The sequence below is a fragment of the Rhinolophus hipposideros genome (genome assembly GCF_964194185.1).
Source record: "Rhinolophus hipposideros genome assembly, chromosome: 7".
Taxonomy (NCBI): Eukaryota; Metazoa; Chordata; class Mammalia; order Chiroptera; family Rhinolophidae; genus Rhinolophus; species Rhinolophus hipposideros.
Window position 1 is genome coordinate 51,161,156 of NC_138053.1, and position 15,906 is coordinate 51,177,061.

Sequence of the window (15,906 nt, forward strand, 5' to 3'; positions counted from 1 at the left end):
AGATACAACACAACTCTTCACACAAAGGTAAAAGGATTGGAACCAAGAGGACAACAGGATCAAGGGGAGAAGAATTTCCCTGGGAAAATCGAGGTGAAGGGGGCTCTTACCATCAAGAACAAAATTCAGCTCTGGGCTAGCAGGTGGCAAAGGCAAATAGGGAAACTGTTTTTCTAAAGCTCTCATTATATAATCAAAGAATACAAACTAGAGCATCAAGGGATACACATGTTTTCTCAGCTCACAGCTTTAGGGGGAAGTTACCAAATGGGTTATTGTTACATAAGAGACACTGTCCTTTTTGAATTAATTCATCCAGTCATCACTTATTGGATGCTTACTGGGTGCCCAGGTGTCCTGCAGAATGCTGAAACTACTGTGATGAATTATACTGATGTCATCCTGGCACTAACAGAATTGATCATTTACTGGGGAAGGCAAAAATTAGTAAAAACCAAAACCAAAATAACTTACTGTGAGATGAGGAAAGAAGGAAGGTAGAGATGCTTTGAGAGTATACCCATGAGGCCTGAACTAGTTGAGGGCAGACCATTCAGCTTTCTGTGGTAATGGAAATGTTTATGTGTGTGCTGTCCAATACAGTAACCCCTTGTCACAGATAGTTTACCAGACACTGGAAATGTGCCCAGTGCAACTGAGGAACTGGATTTTTCATTTTACTTCATTTTAGCTAAACGTAAATAGAAACATGTAGCTAATGGCTACCACACTGAACAATGCAGGTTTGGAAGGTGGGCAGGGATGGCTTCTCTAAAGAAGTGACTTTTGTGCTGACGCCTGAAGGGTAAGCAGGAGTTGGCTAGGCAACGAGCGGCAAGGGAGAGAGGTCCAGGCCGAAAGAACAGCCGACATGACGCTCCTGAGGGCAAACGAAAAAGGGGTTTATTCAAGAAACTTAAAGAGCATCATTGCGACTGATGGGTAGTGAACGAGGAAAAAAGTGATCCTGCGAGGTGAGGCTGGAGGAGTGGGGACAATTTTGGTATTTCCAAGTTGCTCTCATAGGCCTTGGGAGGCAAAACTTCAAACTGCTTCTCAGACGCTAACAGGTAAGGAACCATGAGTCTGAAAGCTTTCCTGAAAGCTGTCCCTACCAGAGGGAGCCATTTCCATTTCCGGTCCTGACCTGGAGCTGGTGGGCGATCCTGGCTCGGACCCAGTCCACACAAGCAGGTTTCCTGACAGGGACAGCAGTTGATGCTACACTTTCAGGCCTTCCCAAAGACTGACTCTGGGATGCTCAGGGAATGCCTGCCTCATTCTGCTGCTGGTCCGGAGCGGCCATGGTAACCTGCAGGTGCAGTCAGGACACAGAGCTGCCCCACCTTGGGCTCCACTCACGGATTCTGCCTGTGCAGGCAGGACCGATGGCCCTCAGCGACTGTTCCGGGACTATTTTCAATCTGGCGTGGAGTCTGGGGCCAATTTAATTTTAAATTCTTCAGTGAAACAGGTTCAGGTGACTGGAGTAGACAACACAAGGAACGTTAGATGAGACATGCCTTTTCCCAGCGTACACTGATTGAAACCTGGCAAAGGTATCAACAATGGGCCGCAGCCTGCAGTTTTGGTGGGCACTGTCTAACGCAATGCCTGGCGAGAAACGGGGAGGCAGGGAAAATGGCCTGGGCCTGCTCGCGAGCACCTGGCCCTTCCTATGGGAGGGAGAGTGGGCTGTCTGTGGCAGAAAAGTTCCTACTAAACCTATGACATGAGAGACAGCAAACCTCAGGGGGGTAAACATTTCTGCATATGTTTCCTTCTCTACCCAGCAGGGGTAGATTTGGACCACATGGAGGCTGGCTGGCCAGAGTGGACTCCGCCCTGGTCAGCCTTTCAAACAGTTCCTTATCTAGGGTAAAGAGTCACTTACACCAGGAGAATAACCAAAGAATGCTGGCTCGCCTGACCTCTCCTCTTGCAGTGGTTCCTGGGAACTGGTAAGAGTGGGGAGAGGATAGGGTCTGAAACAAATTGAAGGGGAAAGTCAGCTCTGGGCACGTTACCTATGTACGTATACTGCTGGGTTTAGGATGTGGAGCCATGTCATAGTGACATAGAAATTAGGGGTGACAGTTGACATGGGCATTTGGTAAGAACCCATTTTCTTGCTTCTCTTCATCAGCGGCAGGTCTGGTAGAAGAGGCTTCAGGAGTAAATCCCACATGAAGTGCCTCACAAGGACCAACCAGTGCTCCTGGGCTCCCGACTAAACCTCTGAGCTCAGGAGCCCCTTCCAGCCCCATTCTCCAAGGATCCTTGCAGCTCTAAATTTTCTGATTCTCTGGCAGGGGCTGCCAGAGGGAGAATGTGTCTTTTGGATTGTAAGGACATTCTATCTAGTCTTAGACTTGTTCTATTGCTGCTATTTGAGAAAGTCAACCATAGCGTGAATACACGAACAGAACTCACAACTGAAACAAAAATCCTTATTTTAGGGGAGGGAGATAATAAGGTGACTGAGCATTCCCTAATTCTTCAAAGATTCAATCTATATTTTTTCTCGGATGGTCCTGCTTACGTGTGGTTCATCTCTAATTTCAAGACTGCGGTAGCTATCGCTCCCTTTGGAGTTGATGTCCTAGGAAATGCCCTCAGTTGGCAGTGAGCGACCTCGGTTGTACAACTGCACAAGCAGTGTCAGATGGGGGACCATGAACCTGGAGGAGGAACCTGGAAGTGTCTGAGCTCCTCAAAGACAGCTGCTATCGAAACACAGGCTGATACCACCTTTGCTTAAAGTAAGAGACAAAAATCTTCAAAAGCAGCATTCTGGAAACACGCTCTTTGCTTTCTTGCTGATGCAGGTGAATACCAGCATGAGTCTTTGGCAAAACTGGGAAGTAAACAATCCCCTCCCCACCTTGGTGCCATTTCTGCTCTTTCTACCGATCCCACGACCACGCTTCTCCTTAAGGACCTACAGCCTTAAAACTAAGAAAATGATCTGAAGTTAGGCATTAGCTGACTGAAATGAATGTCCATCTCTATACAGCACTTCTCCCAGAGGTGTGTACAGTCTAAGCCTCACTTCTAATTGTAGCAAAGGAATTACAAGCTTCCTTGGGCAATGGATAGTAGTTGGGAAGGAGGGAAGGCAGGGATCTCTTGCCAGCTGTCATGGGGTGTATACAGGGCTGCCCTGCACAGCAGCACATGAACATGACAGTATAAACTTCTAAGTAAGACAAAAGGACATGGGACTCTGTCAGCATTACACGACAGTCATTAGCATACAGACAGACACATTCACACCTACACAAAACACATAGATGTGTGTAAATCAGTACGATGCTAAAGAGCTCATTACTACCTGGATTATAATACACCAATCGCCAAATTTTGATTCCAAAACTTAACCTCTGAACCGAAAAACCATTTGATGTAACAAATTCTGTCCTCTCAGCCAGTATCACAAAAGGCTCCTATTTGGAGAGTAGTCATGGCATGTAAGTAAAGGAGCAACTCCAGTAGCATAAATCATTATTTTAGACATTTGGAGAAGTGGAGGCTAGGAGAAAGGCCATGTCTTTACAATACCAATATGACGAGTCAACTCGGTTGCAAAAACTGCTCTCACATTGGCTGCACAATAGCTGTCTGCCTAATTATACTTATTAAGACTGAGTTCTTGAATCTCCAGTCTAGCAGGTAACTAGATCAGGACATCAAGATTCTACCTTCACTCTTTCCTTTCCAAGAAAGAAGGCGGTGGCATGCAGGACGTCGGCAGCATGGGTGGAGTTATGGTAGGCATTGGACGAGTGGTAGTTGGCTTCAATCACCTGGAGCCAGGCCCGGAGAGTGGTTTCAGAACAGTGTAAAAACTCACATACTCCAAACCGGGAAAAAACCTTCAAGCCCAGATAAACCAAGGGCCTGGAAAACAGGAAAACAAACCCTGATTCATTGTACTCACTGGTCCAGAAGCTGCTTTCTTTGATGACACTAGGAATGGAGGCATTGTTCTTCTGATGCTTATTCCATGTGCACGGGGGTGGGTAGTAAAACTATCTCCTTCCCCAATTACAAGGAGCCAGAGCATCTCCTCCTCACTAGCCACTTATTTACAACTAGGTGCCTCATGGTGGTCAATCAAATGATTTCTCGATTGTCTCTAAGTCAAATGCCCTTCAGTGTCTCTCACAACCAAGAAAGGTCCCTGGTAACCCTCTCCATCTCCACTTCCACGTAAGCGCTGCGCTTCCTTTGTGTCCCCCGAGGGAGTTACTGAGCCTAAGGACAAAAGGAATGGCTTGCATGGTCTCAGCAAAATCCTGTCGTTTAGAGTCATGTTGCTTATTTACAGGTGAGAACCATTCACATCCTACAGCCTAACAGCCTTCTCTTACTTAGAAGAGGACTTTCTGAGGTATCTAATCTCTCCCCTGCATACAGGATGGGTCAATAGCCCCTCAACTCCTTTGGTAAGGTGGGGCTTCCACAATTTGGGGCTGAGGATACTGAGAACTCTTGGCTCACTAGCACAAAGGAATGAGCTGGGTAGGTCTGAGAAGGACGCTCAGTATTTCCTCATCCTGGGTCATCGCCAGGCTGACCCCACATATCACCCACTGATACTCCTACTCAGGGGCCACAGTCTCTGCTCCTTCAACACTCTTCCAGCATGGCAAAAAAGGCAGAACCTGTGAGGTCTCTCGCAACAAGGACTCACGTCTCCCTCAAGGTTTCCAGATGGGAACCTCTTGAGCTTGGCCATCCATCTTCCCTTGTTGGAGCCAGAGAGGCCACATACCTTTTATGTGTAACGGCTTCCAATTCAAAGATGTTGAACTCCCAACTCTCCTCATTATCAAGTAACTGAGCAATACAAGGGGGGACATCGTTGATGGTTACTGGCATTGCAAGGTGACCGTGACTCTGGTGCACGTCTGAGAAACAGATGGGGTGGGGGATGCTGGTTAATTGTGGAATCTTGTGCCCCTGCGCATTTGTCATCATTTTCATGGCTGCTACTATAAAAATGAAATCTTGAACTTCCAAAGGTAGGAAGATTCACTTCAGCGTTCTGCTCTGACATTACTGAATCTCGAGACTCCCACATAGAAAAATAATTCTGTTTAACTGTCTGTTGAAAGGTATAGAGATTTGAAATTCTTATTCTGAGACTAAGAATTCTTATTCTCCAGAGAAGTCATTTTAATTAGGAGACCTGGTTTCAAGATACTTAAACTTTCGTGAGACAAACAGGAAGTAACACCAAGGTCTTCCCTTCCAAAGTAATCACCACACTGGGGAGGCAGAGGCCAGAGACAGATTAGCAGGAACAAGTGGGCAGATGACAACTTACTCTTGGTGAACACATACTCATTTCCTGACAACCTTCTCAAGCCATCCTAGAATAAAGAAAGAGGCTATTAAAAGCATGCTTTATACGCTATTATCATTATTTTCACATTTCTGTCATTAGCCAAAGGGATTTGAATCCTGAACAACCCAATCAATCTGGAACTCCAAACTGAAGCTCAGAATTAAACCAGAACAATAACTACAAAACAGAGGAGAGTCTCCCTTCCATGGCTATTAGTCCTAGGAGACAGAAATTGAGAAGAACGTGTATATGACTGCATTCAGGTCTTACACCTGAGCCGCGAGCCGGTTCTATTCTAATGCCGTCTTTCTCTTCTGGCGTTTGGAAGCCACATTAGTGAACTCACAGAAGTGATCTTGCTTCTGATGCATGTGATTTTGAAGGGACCCCACTTACCTTCACAGGGACTGTGTTACTCGATTTACATATTAGGGAGCCACAGCCATGGGCCACGTTTTAGGGATTCCTTAATCCAAAACCTTAACATTTGGGGTTCAATTTTTGTCTAATATTTAATTCTTTTCCAACTGTATTTTCCGTTTTGCAACATGAGCATTGCTACTAGCCTTCAAAAGAAAAGTTTCTGGATTTGAGGTCTTTGGAGGGACAGCTGAAGGGACTGGGCGGAATCCCAGTCTTCTGCCTAGGCTGTTGAACTAGGCCCGGATGTTCTTTCATTGCAGGCTCCTTCCCGTCATCTTCTACCCATGTACCTAATTTTGCAGATCTTTGTTAAAAGTCATTTATAATTGCTTGTCATCCCTAGAAAGTGTGTGCTAAGGTTTAAAGTACTAATGAAGGGCTCGCCTGAAGTCACACCTTGGATCTTTAGGCCAAGAGCTTACTTTTTACAAGTGGATAAAAGCAACAATGGCCACAGATGTCCTGCCTCTATGGCAGATATCACCAGGGACTCCTCTGTTTTATCTCTGCCTTTCTTTCTCCTCTTTCCTAAAGCTACCCTATAAAAATAGGTGGAATCCTGCAGCATTACCTGGAGAGGGACCCCAAGATGGTATGGTAGCAGGGGGAAGGAGGGCGGGTACTTTACTCGTTCCAGGAACCAGCAGCCTCCTGAAAGGCCCCTGCCAGTGTTCTCTACAACTGAAGTCTACACTGCATTGGGATGGGGCAGCCAGGGCCAGCCCAGGGGCAGGAAAGGGACAGGAGGTCACTCAAATTACAGTCTCACAAGAGACCTTTAATAGGAACAAGGAGAATGGGCCAGAAAGTCAGTCAACACTCAGCAACACTCAACACTCAACATCTGGTGGCAGGGCTCGATAAAAACCTTTAAAATAAAACTCATAGATGACTCTTGGACTTTGTTTTTCCCCCAAAGAATTCTTCCAGCTGCAGCCTCTGATAAGGCGCACAAATGAAGAACTGAATTTTCTTCTTTTTCTTCACTTGCTGATAGAGGATGATTATAGCCAAATAGGTCACATACACACACTAGAACAGTATGAGTCCTTCGAACTAAGCTATCTTGGTGGTTACAAAGGATGGTGTTGGAGTGCCCTCCCTTCCCCCACCAAGCCAGAGCAGCGCCACTCTCCTTTTATCCGATTATAAAGGAAATTTCCATATAAGCTTGTATTTAAAGAATAGTTGACACCTAAGATTTTGGAAACTAGTTCTGTAGTCTGAGTACAAACTCTTTCCTTATATAAAGAGCCTGAGAACTGTCAATCAATCCAATCTTGTACCAGGTCAAGGGGAAGAAGTAATCAACGGTCCCATCATGCATATTGTACCCTCAATCAGCCGCCTATGAACTCCTTTCTGTAATCCAAATTCTGAAGGACTGCTTCCCATTGATATGATCAGTCAGCTTCACAAGGCTTCTGCAGAAAGCTTTTGCAGAAAGGTAAATGCAAGAATTACTTGAATAATGCCACACACATAAATTCTGATGCTTCTGGTTATACTGATGTTAGTCCATACAACAGGGATTTCGGCAACTACAGGTAACAGTATATGTTACAAGTCACATGTACTCTGGAGTGCATTTAATGTCATCCCCCCTGCATTTCTGGGTTTTCCTCGTCACTCACAGTCATCAGGCCTCCGACGAGATCACTGGTGTGAGGGTCTTCATCTTTGGTTCCCAGCTGAGGGGAGTAGAGTTCCGTGGTCCGTAAAATTTCTAAAACTCTGTCTAACGCTTCTGCTACTGTGACGGGGCTGTTTTCTTGGGCTGCGTTGATTATATTTATAACCTAAGGAAGTAAAGAAAGAGAAAGAGTAAATTTGAGGACTTTAGGAGTCTACTTCCCAAAAGTGATACCTTTATCCGGAATCCAAAAGAAATCACGTGATGACGCATTGTTCATGACCAGCGCTTTCACGCAACTCCTGCCTTCTTACTGAGGAGGGCTGTTCATCCCTCTCTCCTAGTGTTATTCCTACCTCCCTGACAACATTTTAATCAGGTCCTTGGCTGACCTTTCTCCTCCAGCTGTCTTCGACAGGACGGAGCTCCTCAGCGACTGGTGCTGGGCCGTTTTCTCACCCTACAGTCCTTTTAGATATGAGCTCTTTCACTCCCGCAGCTTTGGACACATACGATCTGTGTGCTAAGGACTCTCAAATTTTCATCCCAGCCCTGAACTCTTTTTGACCTTCAGACTTATATATTCAATAGCTTATCTGACACACCTATTGGAATACTTAATGTCCAAAACTAAACTCATGCTCTTTCTCCCCTCCCCAAAGCAAGCAAGTAAAAAAAACCAAAACCAAACATAACAACAACAACAACAAGAACAACAACAAATGGAACAGAAGAGCTATGCTACTTTCTCCAGTTTTTACACTGAAGGATAAAAAACAAGTCACTTCTATCCATCTTGTGCTCAAATTAAAAGTCTGAAAGGTCCTGGTTTATGAATCACTTGCCCCCTGATTTACATTCTCTCCCCACCCTGACAATATAATTAATCTCCAAGTCAAATTGATTCAACCCCTAAATATTTCCTGATCTATTCATTTCATTCCTCCTCCACTGCTATAATTCTAGAACAGCCCTAAATGGCCTCTTTTTTTTCACTCTTGCCATCTCCAATTCATTATCTGCATAGTGGCTGGATGTTCTTTTCAATAAACACACCTGATTGGGTCTCTCCTCTGCTTTAAACTCTTCTGTGGTTTTTTTTCCGCACATAAACTAAAATATAAACTTGTTATGGCCCAATTGGCCAGAATGAACTGAGCCCTGCCTGTATAACTCACGTCTCCATTCGCTCCCCTTTGCTCTCCAAACTCCAGCCAGCCTGACTTTCTTTCAGGCCCTCAAATGCTCCAGTCTGTCTCTTCCAACTCAGCGCTCCCTCCTTTGCCATGTCTGCTGCCCAGAATCCTCTTACCCCCTGTCTTTTCCTACACCTTTGCATGCTTCCGCTCTTATTTCAAACATTACTTCCTCTCCAGAGAGACCGTCCCTGATAACCCCTCACCCAACCAAAACAGGGCCCTAATCTAACCTCATCTCCTAGAATCCTGTAGTTTTCCTTTATAGCCATTACTGTAATTTATAACCACATATTTATTATGTGTTTATTTGTTTAAAATCTGTTTCTTCTACTAGACTATAAACTCGGTGATATCAGTGGTATGTCATTCATCATTTTATCTCCAAAACTAGCCCAGTGCTAGGCAGCCCTGATTGTAGAGTGGAGGCAGCAGGTGCCACTCACCTTTGTGATGGGAGCTTCAATGGTCATGGAGTGGATTCTTGCCATGGATGGATAGCGACGATTCTGTAGGCTTGGTGCTGGAAATAAGTCAAGAAAGATACACCTGGTTTTGGTGGCTCTGCCTGACTAGGGGCAGCAAAGAAGCCCTTCATGGACTGGGAGCGTGATTCTCAAAGAACTGATGTCCCCCTGCGGTCACCCCACAAAGCAATGAATTTACCCATCTCTTAATCTTAAAAGGCTAAGAGCTCAGCCACGGCTTGTCAGAGTCTGGACAGGGTGGTCTGGCCTGGAACTTTGGTAGCAGGAAGGCTGTACGCATCCCAGGTCCACAAGGGGGATTTCAGAGAAGGTTGAGGGGATCCTGAGGCCTCACCCCAACACCTAATGATTCCCCCAAATTCACTTTCCCATAAGTCACTAAAGCCCAGCTCGGGCAGCAGGGTCACTTTCAGTCGTGTAACTGGGTAACTGCAGTGTGGGAGGTGTGGTGGGTCCACGAGGGGGCGGGGGCGGGCAGACGAATGAGCCCGCTCAGCATGAATCAGGGCCAGGCACTCGCCTCCCTGAGCCTTTAGGTTTGTAACACCCAGAACTCAGGGTGGTTCTAGCTCTCATCTATAGAAACTTTCATGTTCAAGTCATTTAATTTTTTTGAACAGGTAATGTTTACATGTGGTCCAGAAGTCAAAAGGTAGAAACTTGACTTTAAAAGCACCTTTATAAGCACCGTTCTCAACCAGCTCTTCCTCGCCCTCCCCGTGAGGCAGGCAGGAGGGACGACCGCAGGTTACAGATGGATCGCCGACTCCCGCCGGTAGGGGCAGAGCCGGCCTGCTGCGCAGCCATCGCTGTGGCCCCCTCTGCTGCCAGACAGCCACACTGCAGACCTCTGCATACTCTCAACCCTCCCTCTTTCCGTGCCCTGGAGCGAGGATATCCCATCTCAAACTCTGCTCTGAAAACTCATCTAGTTGACACTCCCTCATCTATCATCCTCTCCATCTAAACTGTATCCACACCTTCATCCATCTGAGAATATTTCAATCCATCCTCTTTACATTCTTCGTCCCAATCCCTTGCATGCCCTGTGATTTATCCATCTTCCTCTATGAATTATCCATCTTCTCTCTAGAGTCTTTGGTTCTTGCTAGTTCAGCCACTTCCCTCATACTCATTGTGACCCAAAGGACTGAAAAATCCTTCACTTGCCCCTCCTGTTTATTCCCGTAAGTTACCATCCCACTTATCTCTTTCCTATCATCATCACTATCCATCCCCTCCTCATACTCCTCGCATCTGTCCTCCCATTTGCCAAATAAAAACTAACTGAATGAGTGAAATCCATTAGTCTGTTCTCAGCCCTTAAGCTCATCGATCTCTGCAGCATTTATCACTGCTGGCCATCTCCTTTCTTCTGCTACCCACTGTTCTTCGTTCATGTGACAGTGGACTCACCCCAGCTCTCCTGTCCTCTCACTGGCCTTAGCTCTCCTGCCTTGCCTCTCATGGAGAGGGTGTACCCTCAAGCCTTGGACTTAGACCCTCTGTTCTTTCATTACACACACACACACACACACACACACACACACACACCCCTTAGAGATGTCCCTCTGTGCAGGGCTTCATCTGTCACCTCTAGGACCCCCAAATCCACATCTCTAGCCCTGAGTACCAGTCTTACATTTTAGTTTCCTTGCCATCTCCATTAAAATAAAACTCATCATCTTCTCAACCTCCCACCTACCCATACATGGAAACTTTCCTATTTCTGTAAATATTACTTACATCTTTCCAGGCACTTAGGCATGACATTTCAGAATCGTCTCTCTGCAAATCCAGCTGATGATTTAGGCCTGATTGTACTCAAAAAATGTTTGGCTAAATTCTGCCTCACAGTTTATCTGTGATGTTTTAGTAAGGGAAAGTGTGTGTAACAGGTACACAGAAAACTGGGTTTGTATTGGAGGTGGAAGTCAAGACTCTGGTCCCCTCTCTGCCCCTAGCACCCGCGAGTGACCCAGCTATTGGAACTCCGAGCTGCTTTGTGGTTCTGGCCCAGCACACTTTAGACCACCAAGAAAGTAGCATCGAGCCATTTCAAAGAGAGGACAAAGACTGTAAAAAGTAAAAAAAAAAAGAATTAAAGGCCTAAAAAGTGTTCACCCTGTGGGAAAAAAGTCAGTTTCATTGAAACCCTACTCCTGGGGGTTTTGTTTATATGCTGACGACTTCGTGACTATATTCCTCTGTCATTTTCTATACTTTTAAAAGATCAAGGAAATCTTAAAAACCTCTTACCATCACTGCCTCGAGATGATATCGACTTCACATCTATGGACTCTTTCCTCCGGTTCTTGTATCTGAATGAATGAGACTCTAAGGATTTCAGATGAGTGATGGAGAGATTAGTTATCAGCTATCACAGGTGAAGTCCAGATGCATTTTATTCCCTCATTCTCCAAAGAAAACAAGGTTACTGTCTAAGCACTATAAAACATTTTTAGGAACTAGTAAAGCACTTTCTCTTCAAATCATCACCACATACAGAATTTTCAGTGGTATTAGTTGTAAAATGATGCCTTTTCCTGTGGTACTACATTACATCATAGAAATGGGGCTTCTTATCAAGCCTTATTTAGATCCATTAATAAAATATCTTTTTGAAAATAAACATTAAAACTTGGGGGGAGCTCATTTTCACCCGAAGGACAATACATTTAACTGGATGGGGAAGGCTCTTATGGGGAGCCAGATATAAATTTGCGTCCTGTGGGAGTGACGCATGAGCAGGGAGGGGACACAACCAGGACACGGAACTGCTCTCACTGTGCTAACACGGGGCAGCCTGCAGGTTCCAGCAGAAAGAATGCATCTCTCAGACACCAGTAAATGATCATGGTCCAAGAAAGAAACAAAGGTTCAATAATGCTTTTTAAAGAATTGTCTAGTGACACCAAACAAAGGTGTAAGAGTGTGTAGTACTAAAGAGGACCAGCTCCAGAGCCAAACTGCCAACACTGAGATCTTTGCTATGCCGTCTAGGAGCTGTGTAACCTTGGGAATGCTACTTGTCTGTCTCAGTTCCCACATCTGTAAAGTGGGGACAGTCATAGCATCGCATTCATCAGCTGTTGTGAGATGTAAACGAGTTAACCCATGAATAACACTTAGAACAGTGCCGGCTACATAGTAAATATGTAGTTCATGTTGGCTATTACATGGTATTAATCTGTTCATTTGCACATGTACCTTCTTTTTAGGCACACGTGAAATCATGTGACAATATTGTTCTAGTATTTGCTGTTTGCACTTCATAATATGTTTTAGATACTTTTCTAGATCACCTTTTTAACCACTTACTTTAGTGTCCTAAAAAAAGTCTGATTCAGTTTTTTTAAAAGGCTACAACAATAACTAAACCTGAATTATATTTATCCAGCATGAAGTGAAAGGCAAAACTGTTAGAAAGTGGATCTGAACACCACAGCTACAGAGCTGTGTCTTAAAAGTTCTAACTTAAAATATTCACTATCTCTTTGCCTAATTTTGTCTTCCAGCCTCTGCCTTAATAATTTCCCTGGTCTTGGATATGAGTTTCAATATTTCTTTATAAAGACAACTCTAAAGACAATTTATAAAGACAATTATAATATTAAAGACAAATATAATAAAAGGTTAGGATCATATGGCATCTTTCAAACCCTCAGAAACTAATAATGGTCACTTGCGAGACGTTCGTTTTTAGCCTATTCAGGGACTTACCAATCATATACGTTGCTACATTTGTTTACCAGATATAAATTAAATCAAACTTATTAAAGATTTAAGATTACATTCAAGAATTCCTCAAATGTAGTTTCTAAATAAAACTAAAGTAGGGAGGTTACTTTACCAGCTGTGGGCCCAGGTTGATGGGTTAAATCCTGAATCATGCATTAGAAATTATTCAAAGATGAATAATGCTTATTCTTCCTGATTTTATCTCAGCTAAAATTAAGAGAAACTATAGCAATCACAATGATTAAAAGTTTGGAGAAATTATTCTTCAATAAAGGCCATTTAAATCAAAGAATTTGTTATTCATTCTCTCTACAAATGCTTGTGGAATGAATTAAAAACACAGGGGAAAAAAAAGGATAAAAGTTTTAAACAGCTGTACCCAAAGGCAAAAAAGAATATAGTATCACCAATTTTAAAAAGCTACAACTTACTGAGTACCTACTATGCACCAGATACTGTACTTTCATATTTACTTTAAATATAGCAATTACATGATCATTAAAACAATTCTGAAAGCTACATATTACAATCCCTATTTTACTGATGAGGAAATTTAAACTTGGAGAGATTATGTAGATAGCTCAAGGTCAAAGAGCTAATAAATGGTAGAACCTGTGTTTTCCAAGATGGGATGTTTTAATTTATCAATGTTCTGTGAGTATTTATTGTCTATTTTGTGCCAGGCTGGGCACTGTACAGGATATGAAAACACTTGTAACAGATTTTGGCACCCAGAACCCTTTAAGTTAGTTAAAATAATACTCTTGCAGAAAGTGTTAGAAGAAATAAACTAAAACGAGAGAGAGAGAGAGAGAGAGAGAGAGAGAGAGAGAGAGGAGGGAGAGGGGATGGGGGAGGACAGATGGGTGGGGAAGGAAAGGAGAATACTAAACAGTTAAATGTTAGGTACTGCTAAATATCATGTACGTTTTCTCCTTTAATCCTCATAACAACGAGATGGACATTATTAGTTCATTTTACAAATAAAGAAATAGAAGATCAGAAAGATCCAATGAAATCTTTCTGAGTAAGCCAAAATATGGTCCATCCTGGAATCAAGGAGCAGGACTAAATAGTAGCCCACGGTCTGACTTTATGCATTAGTGGTTGGGAAGTCACCAACAGGGGAGAGAATGTACACGTGGGAACAAGAATTTTAAATCTTTGGTAACTGATTTTTCCCTCTAATGCTCGAGAATGCCAGACCTTTCAAACGTAGAAGTCATCAGGTCCAGCCCCCTCATTTTATGGCTAAGAAAACCAAGGGTCAGACACTCAGAGTCTTGCCCAAGGTATGAGGCGGGGAGCAGGAAGCTGAAATGGTGACTCAGTGCTCCCGACTCCCAGGCCAGGCCCATCCACATTTTCTAACTGTTTAGTCACTGACTGCTGCTAAGAAAGGGAAGCCTGCCTGTCGTATAACAACACTGTGCCTCCCCTGGACTTCTGGGCCACTCTCTATTTGAGGTTTATGTGCTCGGCATGGTCTCTAGCCAGCAAAAGAAAACCAGGAATGGGGAGGCATTCAGTAGAAAAGGTTGCCATAAATGAATATTACAAATTTTTAAAAGGATTCTGCTTTGATTCTAGTTTTCCAACCTTCTGATATCAGCAACCCAAATTCTGGGGTGGTGACGGTCCATCTAGACTTCTTCAGAGTAACTGGTAGAGTTGAACCTACAAATGCCACCTGAGTGTAGAAGAGTGGGATGAAAATATTCTCACCTGTCTGAGAATTGTCTCCTGAATCACGATGAAACTTGTGAATCTAAAGTTGTTCAAAAGTTTGGTAAAAACAAGAGAAAGAGATTTAAGACATGGTATGAGCTACATTCCCAGCCAAACAATTTCATTAACAAGCTTTGAAAACTTCAAGAAAGCAAGACGTTGCACAGATAATATGAACTGACGAAAGGTGCACACCAAGTGCAAGAGATAATATCATAAATGCTGTGTTATGTTCAGACACCAACAGAAAGGCTGAGCTCGAGCGCAGGAAGGCACTCAGAGCACACACTTTCTAAGCAGGACACCTAAATCTTCAGTCAGCTGTGCTCGTTTTGACAGTCTGCAGAAACGCAGCAAGACCAAAAGCTATAACAAAATGTAACGTTTTTTTAATAAGGCAACGATATAACCTGTTTATAATTCATACATGTTACAAAATTTTCCTGTAAATAAAAGTAACCCGAATTTAAGTCTAGGATTTCTGAAAACCTTCCTACAAAACTCTTCAAATGCTTTATTTACAGACAGGGTCGATTTACACAATGTTTCTTCACAATGAAAGCTGAACTTTAGATGTAGCTTAGCACCTAGTTCCTTCTGGTTACCAGTCTTTTTTGGGCTGATGATTTTGTGCTAATGCTCAATAAATATCTGTCAAATGATGGAAGCAATTCACACTAGAAATAATAAATATGCTTTCTTTGGGGCTCTGCACTGTTGTGTTTATGAGCGACTGAGACGCTAGTGGGGCACGTTCCAGCTCTATCACACTTATAATCATGCAGTTTTCCTGCTAAATCCACCTACTTCCAGTTGCTTAGACCATCAAGCATTTGTAGCCACTCAATGAAGGGGATAAAGTAACTCGAGAAACAGGACAGGTGAGTGTATAGGGCTGTCTATGAAGAAGATGAGTATGGTTCAGCAACATCTGTAATAGCCAGAGATCCCATCTATATAAGACACAGGTTTCCAGCCTGGTTGAACCAATGAAAAATAATCATGTAAAACTGAAGTGTTAAAATAGGGGTTTTCTATGAATTATGCTGCATAGTCCATTCCACATAATTACAGAAACAATTACATGGCCAGCCTGTGTGAGATCTTGGTCTTGTATGACTAAGGGCTGTGACTCATTTATCCCATAACTATGGGACCTTTTTATTTCTTCTGTGAACAACGACTTTATGTTTTCCCTTCACAGATAAAGACCATTTGCTACAAAGCTACTAAGCGCAGTGTGAATTTTTGATACTACCATGTTTTCCCGAAAGTAAGACCTAGCCGGACAATCAGCTCTAATGCATCTTTTGGAGCAAAAATTAATATAAGACCTGGTTTTAT

At 43.5% G+C, this 15,906-nt stretch overlaps 1 protein-coding gene across 4 annotated transcripts in view; it reads right to left on the reverse strand.

Moving 5' to 3' along the window:
- Positions 1 to 15,906, reverse strand: part of PDE8B (phosphodiesterase 8B) — a 239,584-nt gene that overhangs the window by 11,121 nt on the left and 212,557 nt on the right. For all 4 annotated transcript variants that reach the window (XM_081053191.1, XM_081053189.1, XM_081053192.1 and 1 more), the window contains 7 exons: positions 14,560 to 14,602; positions 11,353 to 11,430; positions 9,052 to 9,128; positions 7,411 to 7,575; positions 5,333 to 5,378; positions 4,778 to 4,913; positions 3,702 to 3,900 (listed from right to left, as the gene is read on the reverse strand). In XM_081053191.1, coding sequence (XP_080909317.1) covers positions 3,702 to 3,900; positions 4,778 to 4,913; positions 5,333 to 5,378; positions 7,411 to 7,575; positions 9,052 to 9,128; positions 11,353 to 11,430; positions 14,560 to 14,602 — 744 coding nt within the window. The remainder of the gene's footprint in view (positions 1 to 3,701; positions 3,901 to 4,777; positions 4,914 to 5,332; positions 5,379 to 7,410; positions 7,576 to 9,051; positions 9,129 to 11,352; positions 11,431 to 14,559; positions 14,603 to 15,906) is intronic.